This window comes from Pelodiscus sinensis, chromosome 4 (assembly GCF_049634645.1).
Source record: "Pelodiscus sinensis isolate JC-2024 chromosome 4, ASM4963464v1, whole genome shotgun sequence".
NCBI lineage: Eukaryota > Metazoa > Chordata > Testudines > Trionychidae > Pelodiscus > Pelodiscus sinensis.
This window is the reverse complement of record NC_134714.1, coordinates 120,738,664-120,754,757: the sequence shown is the minus strand read 5'-3', so window position 1 is coordinate 120,754,757 and position 16,094 is coordinate 120,738,664. Positions and strand designations below refer to the sequence as shown.

General features: G+C 44.9%; 1 protein-coding gene across 6 annotated transcripts in view; it reads right to left on the bottom strand.

Moving 5' to 3' along the window:
* DEAF1 (DEAF1 transcription factor) overlaps positions 1-16,094 on the bottom strand; it is a 44,755-nt gene that overhangs the window by 9,135 nt on the left and 19,526 nt on the right. For all 6 annotated transcript variants that reach the window (XR_012903684.1, XR_012903683.1, XM_075928249.1 and 3 more), the window contains exon 10: positions 10,447-10,697. Coding sequence is in view for 4 of the 6 variants with exons in the window: in XM_075928249.1 (XP_075784364.1) it covers positions 10,447-10,697 (251 nt within the window). In the remaining 2 variants the exon portion in view is untranslated. The remainder of the gene's footprint in view (positions 1-10,446; positions 10,698-16,094) is intronic.

Genomic DNA, 16,094 nt, shown 5'->3' with positions numbered 1-16,094 from the left:
TCTCTGAGATGCAGTGTCACTACAATCTACCTGCTCTGCTGTCTCTCATTTGCTGGCCTACAAATAAGTAACCTGTCCCAAAGCAGTTCGCATTTGGTATGTCTCAGAGGACTTTCAGGTTTTTCTCCTCCATCAGTTTCTGAATACAACAGATGTTCTTACCCTTCCCCCCATCCCCTGGGCAGAGCAGTAGACTCTGAAAAGAAATTATAATTAACTAACACAGGAGTGAATCCAAATTCGATTCAGTGCTGACCCAGAGTTAAACCTCAGGGGAAATGGGGGGAAGGCATGATATCCCACCAGGAAGAAAAGTAGGTTGATCGGAGAGTAGGTTTCAATGCTTAAAAAGATTAAGGACTTAATTTCAGATAATCTTTATGACCTGGCATCAAGGCATTTGTTCCTGTGAAACCACAGCCTTAGAAATCTTTAAGTGACTATGACGTGGAATCAAATTAAGAAAATCTTGGAAGGTGGAGAATAACAGACAGAAATATCTCACCCTTTATAGCAAGCAGCTTCGTTTTGCTCTGGCTTTATTAAATGAAGAGACTAGATCTAGCTATGTAGCATGCGAAGTACCATGCATAGAATCTTCAACACTTCCAACACTGCTTACACCCAAGAGAAAACTCATATTTGCAACAGAATTTAATATGTACAATTTCCTGTCTAGAATTTGATGCCAACATTTTGCCCAAGCTAAACACAACCTCAGTGGAACAGTAACAAACTTCGCTACTTCAAGGGGGTTTTTCTACTTGGAAGTTAGTTTTAAGCAGAATAACTTCTCCTTGGTAAAGGGTGACCTCAAGCCGCTGGAACTGACAATTTACACTAGCTAAGAATCTGACCTCTATATTCTAATTAACAATTGTTCTTTTGCTACCTTACCAGATACTTATTTGTGCACGAAAGGCAAAGAATCACACTGGGAAGAAACTGCATGATCTTCCAGGAAGGTTAAAACAGGCCTTCTAGTATCGAGTGAAAGGCAAACTACCTACAATAATGCCAACTAGCTGGTGTGAAATGTGGTAATATGACACATTGCTTCTAGAGTTAGGCGGTGGTTGGTTTTCTTCTTTTTTTTTTCAGTCAATACTCTAGTCTATATGACAGCAATGAAGTGCTGCACATTAAATTGTTACATATTCCCTCCAATACACGCATACACAATCCCAACCAACCACAACAAGCCCCTCAGCAATGATCTACACAAGAGGTTCTCAAACTGTAGTCCGTGGATAGTACCCTCTAAGATGCACACCTGGGCAGCCACACACAAGAGAATGAAGGGCAGCCAGCTACTTAGTGGAGCCCCCCAGGTGTGACAACCACTGATAAGGTGCCTGGGCCCTGGAGAAGATGCACATGTAAGGTGAGGTGGTGGCCTTGGGGGAAAATAGAGGGTAGGTGGGAGGAGGCAGTGGGGGAAATAGGAGATAGGTGGAGGAGGCAATGGGATGAGAAGATGGGGTGGGGAGAATTTGGGATGTAAAGGGCCGTGGAGGCTGAAGAAAGAGTCGATGGTCTCCTGTTCTAGGGATGCAACTGCTGGGAAGAGACACTCCCTCTCACCTCCACCCAGTCCAGCTCAGTCCTGCCGTCACAGGAGAGACTACAGATATTAAAATATGAGTTGTGTGCTTTTAAGCAATAAAATTAAGCAAATATAATTAAGTTTTTTATATAATGCCTTTATCCAAGCGCTTTACAATGCTTAGCTAACAGTATAAACATTTAGAAAAATCATCAAGCGGGCCACCAAGACCCTCAGCAATTTTCAAGTGGTCTGTGGAAAAAAAAAGAAGTTGAAAACCACTGGGTCTACATAGTCACCCACATGGATGCACAATGCTGACAGCCAATGAATTCTAGTTCCAGGGGGCTGCCACAGACTATGAGCTCCACAACTGAGACTTCTTCCACACCCAGTTTCCAGTGAAGAGATAGCTATCAGGAAGCACAGCTCTCATACACCCAGTACTCCTCCAGCCCCACTCCTTCCTGGAATAGGCAGGTGAAGATCTTTCCACCTTCATCTTATTTACTTGACTCAGGAGTCCACTAATTATGGGCCACAATCATCAGCAGATACTTACTTGACACCCAAGCAGAGGGCATCTGGGTGGGGAACTGAACCACAAGAGAGAGATTCTCTCACAATAAGGTTTCCAGAAAAATCTGGAGAACCACTGATCTGAACTGGGCCTACTGCTGTCCTATGCAGCATAATCCATATGCGAACTACTCTGTGTACTGCTAGATCCCTTAAATGCCTGCACCTTTTTAATTTAATTTCATGCCCTCCTGCCCTGCACTGTTTCAATCTTTCTGGGAAAACAATTCAGACAATCCAGCTGTTAAATGATCTAATCTTCAGCCTTGTCCTTAGAAGTAGCGTTCCCTCTAGCAGGGTATTATTGAAGGGATGGGACTTTTTCTATTCTTTTTCTACATTATTTCACAGAGGAATGATATTTTATATATACATCTTTAGCTCAGAGTCTTGGGCTTTTTTTATTGGCTTAAACAGTATTCACTCTGCACAGAATATGGGAAAGGATTTTTGGTGGGTTTACAAGTTCTCTAAAACCTGCTTTAACTAAATGATGGCTTAACAAACTCTAAAAATATTAGAATTTGCAGGAATGTAGTGCTTTGTCTAAGTTGTGCTTTTCATCCATTTCTTTTCGACTCATCGGGTACGTCTAAACTACATGGCTCCGTCGACAGAGCCATGTAGATTTGTTTATCTGGCAAAGGGAAATGAAGCCGCGATTTAAATAATCGCGGCTTCATTTAAATTTACATGGCTGCCGCGCTGAGCCGACAAACAGCTGATCAGCTGTTTGTCGGCTCAGCGCGCTAGTCTGGACGCTCCCCTGTCGAAATGAAAGCCTTTTATCGACATTCCCCGTAAACCTCATCCTACGAGGCATAAGGGGGATGTCGATAAAAGGCTTTCAAGTCGGCGCGGGAGCGTCCAGACTAGCGCGCTGAGCTGACAAACAGCTGATCAGCTGTTTGTCGGCTCAGCGCGGCAGCCATGTAAATTTAAATGAAGCCGTGATTATTTAAATCGCGGCTTCATTTCCCTTTGCCTGTCTAATCTACATGCCTCCATCGACGGAGGCATGTAGTCTAGACACACCCATCCTGAAAGATACTAGATACTTCCTGTGAAATGCTAAGCATCCTCAACCTTTAAATGCCAAATATCTCCCACTATCACCTAAACAAAAAAAAATGCAGTGAAATCAGAATTCACTGACCAATGAAATGTGGTCTCTTAAAAATCTTTCAATAAGGATGGCAGAGAATTTTACTTGCCTAGAAACAGGAATATCAAATCATATTCCTGAACACCAACAAATATTTTATTGTTTAAAACACAAATACACAAGAAAGAAAATCAAATATTGCAGTGAGAGAGAATTTTTCGCCAAAACAGATCTGTCTGTCACTCACACTTAGCTGACAGCTTGTAATGATGTCTAATGTTTCCATATGACAACATACAGCCATATACAGAACTGAAGTATCAGCTTCATGCACACCAAATGTTCACATATACCGAGTGTGTCTTATGGGGGCACTGAGATCCAATGTATTTCATCAGATCCCTCATATCTGGGACTAGTTCTAGGTTTCTGAATGCAGAGAGCGCAGAGGTCTCTTATTACAGCACCACAGCTTGTAATAAGATATGCAATTTGAACTACACAAATTGCGTATCTTATTTTGATGCTATTTCAAAAGAGCTTATTTGTCATTTGGCGCTGTCTACACAGTGCCAAATTTCAAAATAAATGCTATTCCGTAATGTTCTTTACTCCTTTAGAATGAGGTTTACAGGGACGTCAGAATAGTGAGCCTGAAATAACAGGCTTGCTGTGAAAATGCAGGATAGCTATTTTGGGATACTCCAGTATCCTAAAATAGCTTTGCAGTGTAGATGTACCCTGAGTTCAGAAAATTTTTGAGATGATGCATAAAAAGTGGCTTTTTACATTGGTTTCATTATAGTTTTAAAAAGCTGGAATTATTTACATTTTGAAATTCAGACATGATAAACACTGCACATTTGTATCAATGCTCTAGACCACTAACCCCACATTACAGAATATCTTTAACGGTTCTAACAGACTGACAACATATCCTGGCCATTTGCAGCACTGATGCAGTACAACTCAGACATTCCCATGTGCATTCCCTGAGGCACTTCCACTCTTAACAGTAACTGCTCCAAGGGGATCGTTACAGTACATCGTGGATATCTTATTTACAGATTTAAAAAACTGCTATGAGGATAATTTAAAAAACGTGTACAATCAATACATAGATTCTGAACTCAGGGAGGCAGAAGTTAGACTTTCCAGGGGGCATGGCCATGGGTGCCAGTGATAAGGGGGCCAAAGAGCCATTATCCTCCTCTTTTGAGAACCTAAACTCAGCAGGGTTGCAAGAAGAGGGACTGGAGCCCCGAGGTACAATGGGCAGAGACCCTTCCTTACTGATATGATGAAGGCACAGCGGAGCCAAATTTGAGCATGAGGAGTTATGATCTGGTGTGAGGGCTGCAGTGTCAAAGGTAAGGGGTGGTTTTATTGTACCATTTGACATGCATTTTGATGAAGTACTGTAGTAATCTGACTGGTAGTATGCTCTGAAGAAACACATTAGCAACAGTAGGTGGAGGTATCCTTCTTACTACTGTAAAGGAGAGATGCATCAAGCTTAAAAACTAGCAGTGAAAGATGGGGTGTGATTCAAAAATGGGTGGAAGTGGCCTGGATATTTTGTACTTTCATAGTGCCTTCCATTCTCTCCAAACTTTTCAAACACTTGTGGAGATGTCACCAAACCTCCATGAAGTAAGTACTATTGTTATTTTATTTTATCAATGAGAAAACTAAGGCACAGAGTGATTAAGTGACTTACTCAAGGTCACAAGATAAATTTGTGGCAGAGTTGGAAACAGAACTTGAAATAGATTTCCAGTCCTGTACTTTACACACCAAACCTATGATCCTTAAGCCAATTTATATCAACTAAAAAAAGAAGTAAAAAAACAGTCTCTGAATATATATGTGGACTTGAAAGAAAATATTTGAGATGTTCAGCTTACAAGTTTGCTGTTTGTGATCCTACATTTCCACTGTAACAGTTGAGGGCTTTACAAACACCCAAACTGGAACATTCTTCTGCTATGAGTATGAGATCTGAGATGGTATCCCTGGTCAGAGGCAAACAAACATTTGAATACAGGATTTGGGAGACATGTGCCTCTCAGGAAAACAAATAGGAAAGAGACAGGATCACCTAGGTACCGTCCTCAAAAATGGAAATAACTGAGCCAATGTTGAAAGAGGGCTCCAGGTGGGCAGGGGCTCCGGGTGGGCCCACAGAGTGCTACCTCTGCCTGCTAGCACCAGCACAAAGCTGCCACAGATGGCTGTGCCTGCCCTCCAGCTGTGGCAACTCTATGCTGGGGCTGGAGCAGAGGGTGCCTTCCCCCCACCTCCAGCCGCATCTGCTCCATGCTGGGGCCAGAGGAGCAGAGGTGGCACCTCATGCCTCTCCTCTAGCCGTGGAATCCAACCCAAAGCTGGCCCAGAGCTGCTGCCACCAGGGGACAGATGGTCTGTCCATGGCTCCGACCCAGCTTAACCTGGACTTGCCCCAGCCGTGGGGCAGGCACCCCTCCCCAGTTGTGCCCACTGGAGCTGCAGCGGCCATGGAGAGGCGCTTCTCACCTGGCCCCAAGCTGCTGCAGTGAGAGCGGGCTGGGGTTGTCTTCTCTCCCCAGGGCAGCCTGTATACTGAACCCCTCATTCCCAGCCCCACTCCTCCAGTGCAATGATTTAAAAGAAGCCTGCACATTTTAAAATAAAAAATTGAATGAAGGACCCAGCAATGCCAGGTAAATATTCTAGTTTTGCATATATTTTATTTGCTACATTTAGCAAGTCCCCTTTTCCAAAAATTCTCTCTCTGCAACCACCACCCCCTAAAAAAGATTTAAAAACTTACAGCCCAGTGACTCAAATGAACCATCATCGGAGAGTAAAATCAGTACAGAATATCAGCACAAAGGTCTAGGTCAGGGGTGGGGAACCTGCAGCCCATGGGCCAAATTTGGCCTACAAGGCTCAGAGCTCAGCTCCCCCTCACAAGCTGGTGCCAGTGTTCCATTCCAGCACCAGCTCCCTGCTAGGGTTGCCAGGTGTCTGGTATTCAACTGGACAGTCCGGTTTTTGGGGCCTCTGTCTAGTAAAAAAAAATCCAGAAAATACTGGACATGTGCAATGTCTGGTATTTCCTGGTTTTCCAGCCAGACGGAAGCCTGGTGGGAGAGGGGGGAGTGGCTGGGAGGTGGGGCGCGATCGGCGCTGGGATCCCTGGTTGTGTGTGAGGAGGAGGGTCAGCCCGGTCCGTGCTCCTGTGCGCTGGTCAAGCGCACAGTGGAGCCGCAGCCGGATTGACTCGCACAGCCCGGGTAAGTCCTGCTCCCCGTTGGCTGATTCTCTTCCCCGCCCCCTCCTAGCTGGCCAGTTGGTTGATTTTCCCCGACTTCTCCTCCCGGTCTGCCCCGGCCAGTCCCTCCCCCACCCCCACCTCTGCCTCTTGCTGGCCAGTTCCTGCTCTGGATCTTTCCTGGCCAGCCCCGCTGCACCCCCCGCCAGCCCTGCTTCCGGCGGGCAGTTCTTCCCTCCTCCTCCTCCTGAGCCCCCCAGGCCAGCTCCGCCCCCCCCGGCCGCCCTTCTCCCCCAATATCCCACAGCCAACCCCGTTCCTCCCAATCCCCCCCCCGCCACTGACCAGCCCTGCTTCCCGTCGCCCCCCCGTCTCCCACAGCCAGCCCCGCTGCCCCCCTCCTGAGCTCTGTTTTCCGCCCCCCCTCCTCCCGGCCAGCACCGCTCCCCTCCCGGCCGGTCCCACCTCCCCTCCCCCCATGAAGTGTGTCCGGTATTTTTTTTATGACTATCTGGTAACCCTACTCCCTGCTGCTCCTATTCTTTACTGTGGAAGGCATAGGCTTCATTTCAGCAACACCAATTGCTGTCATTCGGAAACAGCAAGGTTCATTTGCAATATTTAAGGATTAGCATCACAGTCTTGAATAGTGGTAGCTATGCGTTATACCTGATTAGCAGCTCTCAACAATGCTTCGTTATTTATCTTCCCTCCTCCTCCTCCTGAGCCCCCCTAAATCAAAGGTGAAAAACGTGGGCAAGCTTTCCAGTTTGCATTCTTCTTCTGCCAGTGAATATCCACTTCAACTAAGTTATGCATTACATAGAAGGTGTGAAACGCCAATATGAGAAGTTATGTCACGGAACAGCACGACAGTTCTGCAGATGTACAGGGAGTGAGGCTTGTATAAACAGCTGCAGCAGCAACGCTTGTTACTGAACAACCTATTAGTACAAGCAGGCTGACTTCCAATCTATCAGGTTTTTTCTTTAATCCTGAATGCACTAAATCCACATTCCAGGAAGATCTGACTCCACAGCTCTGTCCTGGTCTCATCCCTAATTTGTGCTTGCGCTGTATTTCTTATCTCATGAGAAGAGCTTTCATTGAACAGAGGTGAGACAGCAACTGCATTCAGCATTTCTGTTAATGAAAACTGATGAAAGCCTCTGCTGATTTGTCTACATTAATCCCCTGGGATTCTTTGAAAGTAGCAAATGCACATCCAGTGTTTGACCAACACAATTAGAAGTGGAAAGCCCAACTGTTTGAGACTAATTAAAATAAATGCTTATGTTATGGTCCCTGCTCATGCTCCCTGAGGCATTACCTATAGTGAAATTCACTAAATTAAATATAAATAAAAAAATAGCTATATGAAAAAATAATCCAGCTTTGTTTTCCTTAAAAATATTTACCAGTAAACCCACATAATTTTATTATACTTTTTTGTAGGGTTTTCATTTTTTCCCCAGAAGTTGGTGCAGTTGGTTCCACTGCTTAATAAAAATCATGGACATGATAAAGAGAGTGGATTTATGGCTCATTACAACAATCTGTTACCCACTAACTCTCCTTTCTTCTCTGATTTCAGACATGTTAATGGCACACGCTTCATCTTAGATGATGTCTTGCTTTGTTGACTCCTTATATTTGTATTTAGCTACAACACCCCGAGTGCCTTCCCCAGACCTGAAGAGATCTGTGTTAGATCAAAAGCTTGTCTATTTCAATAAAAAAAAGTTGGGTCCAGTAAAAGATGTTACCTACTCCACCTTGTTTGATTTTTTCCAGAAGACCTTTTCTATAAAAAGAAAAGAGAGACCTGGAAGAACTGATCCCAAATATTATTAGCTGGGGAAGTTCTGCAGGTCCAATAGCAGATTAGTATTTATTCTGGTTGGGTAAAGGGATCTGTGCAGGCTCAAAAGTCAGAGTTTCACAAGTGTTATTAAGGGTCAATACAAGTGACCATGTCACCTACACAATTTCTCAGAAGAATATAGTGTCATTCAGCATCACAAGTGCCAGCAACACGTTACAGAATCAGACTGTCAAAGGCAGAGACAGTATAGCTGGGGGTGTATGTTACTGAGGAAAAGTCAATTTCACTCGCAGGCTCACAACAGTTGCCTTGTAAATTAGTGCTCTGAACTGCTATTGCAACCTCACTTCCTGTGCCAGCAGAAAATAGGAGCAGCATAGTAAAGTGAGTAAACTCAGCCCTGGTGGAAGGGTAGCAGTCTGTACTGCCATCAGAGATGCCTTTATATAAAGTAAGAGTAGCACCAATGTGCTGCAAAAGGGAGCCCCAACCACCCTTCTTTATCTGGAGCCCTTAAGGAAGACAGAGCACAAACTGGAGAGGGGGAAAAACAAGCAAGCACCAGATTATAAAGCAATAAAAACATCTGTGCATGCAAACAACCCTCTCCTCAAAGACCTATGGATCAGATTTTCCAGTGCTTCATACCATACAGTCCCTCCCACTGTATAACATGGGTGCTATATCAGAAAAATAGCACTTGACAGCCCTATGAACAGGTGTAAAAGAGAACACCAGGTTAAATGCAGTGGAGACCTAATTCTTCCCCTCTTGGTGTCCCTCAAAATTTAAACACAAGTCAATCTTATTAAAAGTAACTAAAATCCTGCTAAGACTGTCCTGCTAGTTCTCAGCTCTAGCATCGCAGTCCTGTCAGATATGAGCTTTCCTGGATTCTCTCTATAAAGGATGTTAAATTGCGATTATCTAACAATCGTGTCATCGATACAATTTGTATCGATTACATGACTAGTCGATAAGGTCTGCTCTGCAGAGCCGCAGCGGGATAGCTCCGGGAGCCGGCTCAAGCTGGGATTGAGCAGTCCTGGCTCGTGCCAGCTCTGGGAACCACCTGCGCTGCAGCTCTGCATTTTGTCGTAAGAACTGCTGGGCTCTTACTACATTTAAAATGCAGAGGAGCAGCGTCCTGGACCAGTGTGAGCCAAGACTGCTCGGTCCCAGCTTGTGCTGAGTCCAGCAGCCAGCCCTGTCTGCCATGAATAGGGGCTACTGCCGGAGCAGCCTCTGTTCACTGAGAACAGAGGCTGCTGTTTGCGGCAGCCAGAGCTGGCCACGGACAAGGGTTGCTGCCAGAGCAGCCTCTACTCACTGCGAGCCTTTTAAGCTGGCTCCCTGCCATCACCAGCTCCTGTTCTGCCCCCTTGCTACCACAGAGGCAGCAGGGGCGGGAGGGGTGAAAGGAAGCAAGTAGTCAAGACTCCAGTCAACTACCCGATAAGCTTTTGCTTATTGGATAGTCAACTACTCGCTTATATCCCTACTCTCAACAACCTTACCTAGGAGAGCCACGGGGCTGGAGTCAGTATCTGTGAGCAATAGATGCTAGCTACACTTTGTTATTTCAGCAGTAAATAAGATAATTTGCTGAATAAACATTTTGCCCCATTTACATTCCCCCCTAACGTCACTCAGAAACATATTACTGCCCCATTCTTTCTAGGAGGAAGTCAGCGGCTTGAGTAGAGTCTTTAAAATGTTTCCTAGCTTGCCATAAAGACACCAGAGTGTTTACTTAAGCAGTCAGAACTTTTATTCTTTCTTAGTCGTGTGGTAGGTAGATCTTGCATGGAATCAGCAGCCTGTTTCCAGACACCACCTGGTCCCTTGATGCCAGGGCTCAGGATTTGTGACCACCAAAATCCAGAGTTTAAATTATTTCCATAGCACTCGCAGTTTCTTAGAAACCCAGAGTGCCCTATTCCCTCACCACATGACACAAATAACTGAATGACTCCAACAGAAGTCATGAGGATCCTTCACAGTGATGAACAGGACTCAGGGTTCCTGAGACTATGCTCATTAGTCAGTCTTTCACTCCAACCACTTTGCTCACTTAGTAGTCAGAAACAAAGAGAATGCAAGCTCGAGTAATTTGTCTCCTCCAGTATTGTTACCTCTTTCCTCTCCACGTCGGCTTGGATTTTCGCTTGAGTAACAGCAGCCTCCCGGAAAGAGGAGCTGGCTTGTTTAGCCTGTTCAATCAGGGTCTTCAGTTGCTGGGCTGTGTTGAGTAAGGAGTTGACCATCTCCTCCAGGTACAACCAGCTCCGTTGCTCTGTCATCTCTAGGCCGTTCACCACTGAGGGGGATATGGCTTTCATGGGGGTAGTGGGTGGCACAGCCAGGGCAGGAAGGGACGTCAACACTGAATATTAAGAAAGCAAAACAAAGCACACAAGATTGAAGGATTTCAACTCCATAAGATGCTGCTTTTCATATCTCAATCAGAAGTTCAATTCAACTAAGACCCAGTTAAACGCATATCAAGCCACTCGAAAGATCAGTGACTGAGCTGTGTGAAGTGATCCCTTGTGGAACTTTCAATTTGAGGGCTGATAAACATAAGCTTTTAAAAAACTTAACTCAGGGTGGCAGAAGGCTCTATCACTTATTAGCGGGGAGGAATTAGTGCTAGTGCAACTCTAGTGAAGCCTAATGGTAGTCAAGTGGACAACTGAGGTTTTGGGAAATTAGGTAGGCATGCAAGACAGATTTGGCCTTAGGAGAAGCATGTTAATTGGCTGTTTCTGCACAATAATCAGCAGCAAAATAGTTAAGGTTGTCATCTGTCACCTTTGGGTTTCCCTGCTAACTACATATTCACATGAAGGTGTGTGGAGGCAATTCATGCTCATGGCTATTGCTTCAGTCTGTCTGCAAAACTGAAGACGACAAATTGCATTCATTTGCATCTAATTCACATTTCGGAGGGTTGCTTCACAACCATGAGAATTAGAAACATTTTTAATTTTTTAAAATGATAACTTGGATTCCAGAGCATAACTCTGCAGCACAATTCCGAGAAAAATCCCTGGCCACAAAATCCACAGAACCTGCATATACTGAAAAACTCTTTGAGGGATGAAATTCCCATTGTTGGAAAATGTAGCAAATCTTTTAGAAACCTTATGGAGAAAGATAAAGGTGCAATGAGACAGTCAGGTAGGCTTGTACTGTAGCCAAAATGTTCAAAATTGCAGCATGCTGAAAGTTCATCACTGAAATTCATATTTAAGTTTGATTTTCAGAGATACTCAATGTACATTAGTAGGAGTAGGGAGGATTCAGCTCCTCTGAAAATCAGGTGTCCTATGTAATTGCCTAAAATGGAAGTAGGTGACTTACTTCAAAAATCCACGTTTGAAAATGATGACCTGTTACTACGCCCTTTGTAAAATGAGTTTAGTGGGGGTCACATAGGATAGAGTGTACCTGCTCAGATCCACACACACACACTCTTGTTCTTCGCTTCACAGAAGGAGTCAGCAAGTGGTGTTCCTATTCCTGCTACAGTGGCTCAACTGGAGCCCTTCCAGCTTAAGGAGAAAGGATTATCTTCATATTCTCATCAGCACAGGACAACTGGAAGGACAGGCATGCCAGAAACTCTAGCTAATAGCTTCATTTGATATAAACAGATGGGTCTGCGACCTGACAAGTGCAATCATAGGCCACAAAGGTATGGATAAACAGGAGCAAATGCAACAGCCAAGACTACCCTTTATTTGCCATATTCTTACATGAAGCAAATAGTTAGGAAGGAGGTAAGACTGACCGTTGCAGCGGCGTGCCAACCCCTTCTCCCATTAAAAACATTTACACACATGGGCTACGTCTAGACTGGCAGGATTTTCCGGAAATGCTTTTAACGGAAAAGTTTTCCATTAAAAGCATTTTCGGAAAAGAGTGTCTAGATTGGCACGGACGCTTTTCTGCAAAAAAGCCCCAATCGCCATTTTCGTGATTGGGGCTTTTTTGCAGAAAACAAATCTCTGCTGTCTACACTTTTGCCCGAACAGGAGCAGCATAGTATTTCCGCAAGAAGCACTGATTTCTTACAGTAGGAAGTCAGTGCTTTTGCGGAAATTCAAGCGGCCAGTGTAGACACAGCCATAATGTGAACAGGTAACCGGTTAACTGGTTACCTACTAAGCATCACCTTTAATGAGCCTTGAATGCTAGGAATTAGCAGCTCCCCACTTCCAAACCGCACAAGGCTGCCAACTCCCAACCCGTGTGGGCTGGGAACCGTAGCCCAGCACGGACGGGGTCGGAAGCAACCAGGCTGGAGCAGCCCCAGCTCATGGTGTGGGGGCTGCTCCAGCCCAGCGAGCTGAAATGTTTCCCTCCCCACATTTAATCAGTTAAACTTAATGTTTAAACAGTTAACTAAATTATACAGGTTTTTATATATACCCACACATCCTATCTTCCACACCTCTCCCTCTCCCTCTCCCTCTCCCTCACCCTCTCCCTCACACACACACAAAATTTTCTACACCTTTAAAAATATCCCTACATGTAAGAACATCTGGAAACTAAGTTCAGGTAATCAGGCAATTCCCCACTGCTTCATATTCCATCTTTACATATTCTTACTGTAGGAATATGTAAGAATATGTATCTCATCATTGGAACCAACACAAAATGGAGCAGGGACCAAATTCTTATGCATTGTCTTTGCCAGTGTTAAAGGTTCATGCCAAACAGACTCATGTATCACAAGGGAGGCTGGCTGCACTAGCATCCACTGTAGAACAGAATCTTTAATCAAAATATTATATTAATTCAGAATGATGAACATTTAACAGACTCTGACTGCATCCTCACAAAACTGATATTCTAAATCTCTCTGGGAGTCTAAATATAGCTACGTCAGACACACATGCTACAGCAAGGGTGCATTAGAAATAGGGATGTGAATGTTTAACTGGTTAACTGCTGGGAGTTGGAGCAGCTTGCCACTTGCAGAGAGCAGGAGGCTGCTCCAGCCCCACGGGGTGGGGAAGTGGAGAGTGAGGGAGGGTGCTGCAGACAGGGGCTGCTCTGGCTGGGCTTGAGCAGCCTCTGCCTGCAGCAGGTCCAGGCACCCTGCAGGCAAGGCTTGCTCCAGCATCCCAGCTGATACATCCTTTGTCCATAGTGGGCCTGGTCCGCAGCAGGGGAGGAGCACTGCTTAAGCCCAGCGGTGTCTCTCTCCCACCCTCCCTTTAATTGGTTAATCGGTTAAACAACATAACCAATTAAACAGGATTTTACATCACTAATTACAAAGAACATACACATCAATTTTTCTTTGCTTCGTGCCATGAGTTTTTCATATTTACCATATTGCTAAAAAGGCCTACGAAGGAATTTAGCAAAATCTTACCAACTTTCAGAATGCATTAGCTAACCTTGTGGGTGTCAGAGGAAGAGTATCTACGAACTGCAGTGATAAGATGAAAACTGAATTAATTCCAGATTTACAAGGCAAACAGCTGCTCCTATTATTAATCAGGCTGTGGATGGGGGGCATCCAGTACTGAAATAAGTTCACATTAACTGTTAAAAGAAGATTATTCCACTGGTTCACTGAAGCTATGTTGGAATGAACCATGCAGTGACATAAGACAGAGATGTTGTACATTGCAAGGTAAAGTGGCTAAGGGCACTCAGGAACCTCTCATGTGTGTCTTTTATGATCCACTAACTTTTAGCATAGATTTCTGGTTTCTTCTTCAGTTGGACACACCCCTAAACACTCTGAGCGGGTGAATTCACTTTCACCGGGGAACCTTGCTGGAACCATTCACTGGCCTACAAAGGATTAAAGGCCCCTTATGCCATATTTTACAGATTCAAAATTGTGTTCAACACATTCAGCTCCCTGTGAAATCTTACTCAATTTGAGGAACCATCCTTAACATCATTTTATCTAAAAATCCACCAAAATGACCTTCTTGATCAGATCTGTAAGTTATAGACATATGTGACACGATCGGGTACTCTATGTCAAGAATTCTTCCCTGTCAATATACTGACAAAGTCTCTTGCTGGTATGTTTCACTGTGAAAATGAAAAAGCTCCCTATGCCCTGTGCTGCTGCCTCTCTGACAGAGAGGCAGCAGCACAGGGAAGGGAGGGCGGCTCCCTGCGAGCACCAACTCCAACCTGCCTCCCTGTGTGTAAACATGTAACCTCTCAGCGGTTACAAGTTTGCAAAAATAAACGTTAACATTCCTACTGACAGGTAGCACTGCAAGTGCAGGAACATAAAGCAGATGACCAACATTCTGCCCTAAAGTCCTTATTAAGACAGTAAATTAAACAGATGTTTGCATACTACAAATCACAGTGCTATTTGTAATTAGTGGCAGACAGGAGACCTGCCTTCTTTCATAAGAGATTGTTTGCCAACAAACTCTTCCAATGCTGGATTTTCTACTCAATAAGGACTACTGCTTGACATTTGATAACACTATCTAATAGGAAGTATTTGTGCTCTCTCATTGTTAGCTCAAGAATCAGTAAATACCAGTCATTGTTTACAAACTTCATTCACTTCCTTTGTGAAGAGATCAATATTTAATGAATAGACTCAAGCCCTGAAAGACCAGCAAACATTTTTGCCAGACCAGAAATTTATCACATTGCTCCACCTAGTGGTGCAAAGTGTAGCTGTAAAATGTCACACGCTACTTTAGGATTCAAAATAATCAATGTCTGGATAGATATAGTATATTACAGTGTTTCCCAATTTTATTTGGCTGAGGAACGCTTTTCAGCTTTTCAAATTTTCAAGGAACCCCTAGGTTTGTCAAGCAAAAAAAAGGGGTGGGGGTGGGGGAGGAGAGAGGGACCCACCAATTCATGACCCAAGACCCCCCCCCCCCCCATCTCCTTTCTGTGAGGCCTCATCCGCTCTGTTCCCCTCCTCTCCATCACTTGCTATACCCAGCCCTTATACTTGTCTCAACCTAGTGAGTGAGATGCGGGGTGGGAATGAGGGATTTGGGGTGTGGGAAGGGGTGAGAAGTACAAGCTCTGGGAGGGAATTTGGAAGCAGGAGAAAGGGCTGTTGACTCAGGGAGGGGGCTCTAGGCTGGGGAGTGTTGGGTTCAGGTGGAAGGTTGGGGTGCTGAGCAAGCCAGGGCTTGTGGATATGAGGGTGCAGGAGTTTGGGCTGGATATGTGAGGGACTCAGGGCAATAAGGTTGTGAGTATGATGGGCTCAGGACACAGATTTGTGATGTGTGGATGGTGGAGAAACGTTGTGGCAGAAGACTGAGGATGTGGGGATGCAGGAGTGTGGGGATGTAAGAGGCTCAGGACGGGGGTTCCAGTGTATGATAGGCTCAGATTTGGGGTCAGGTGGTGCAGGAGTGTTATGATGTTGCAGTGAAATGGGGGTTTGGTCCCAATTGGGGGCTTGTTGGCCTGGCTTCATTTTTAAATAAAATATTATGTCAAACTCAAAAGGTTTAGCATTGTCTTTATATATGAGAGGGGTGAGGAACCTGTTTTGAGTCAAAGGTCACTGACCCACAGAAAAGTCAGTTGGGGCCACACAAGTGAGACGCAAAAAAACAAAAAAAAGCTCCTCCAAAAACCCCCAAGCCTCACTAATGTGTTCCCAAATGTGCTGGTGGGGGTAGGGGACAGAGTGCTAGTGGGTGCTGGGGAGAGGGTGCTGCTGGATGGAAGGATGCTGGCTCAGGTGGCAGGGTGCTGGGGCAAGGTGCTGGGACAGGCAGGTGGCAGGGTGCTGGGGTCAGGGACA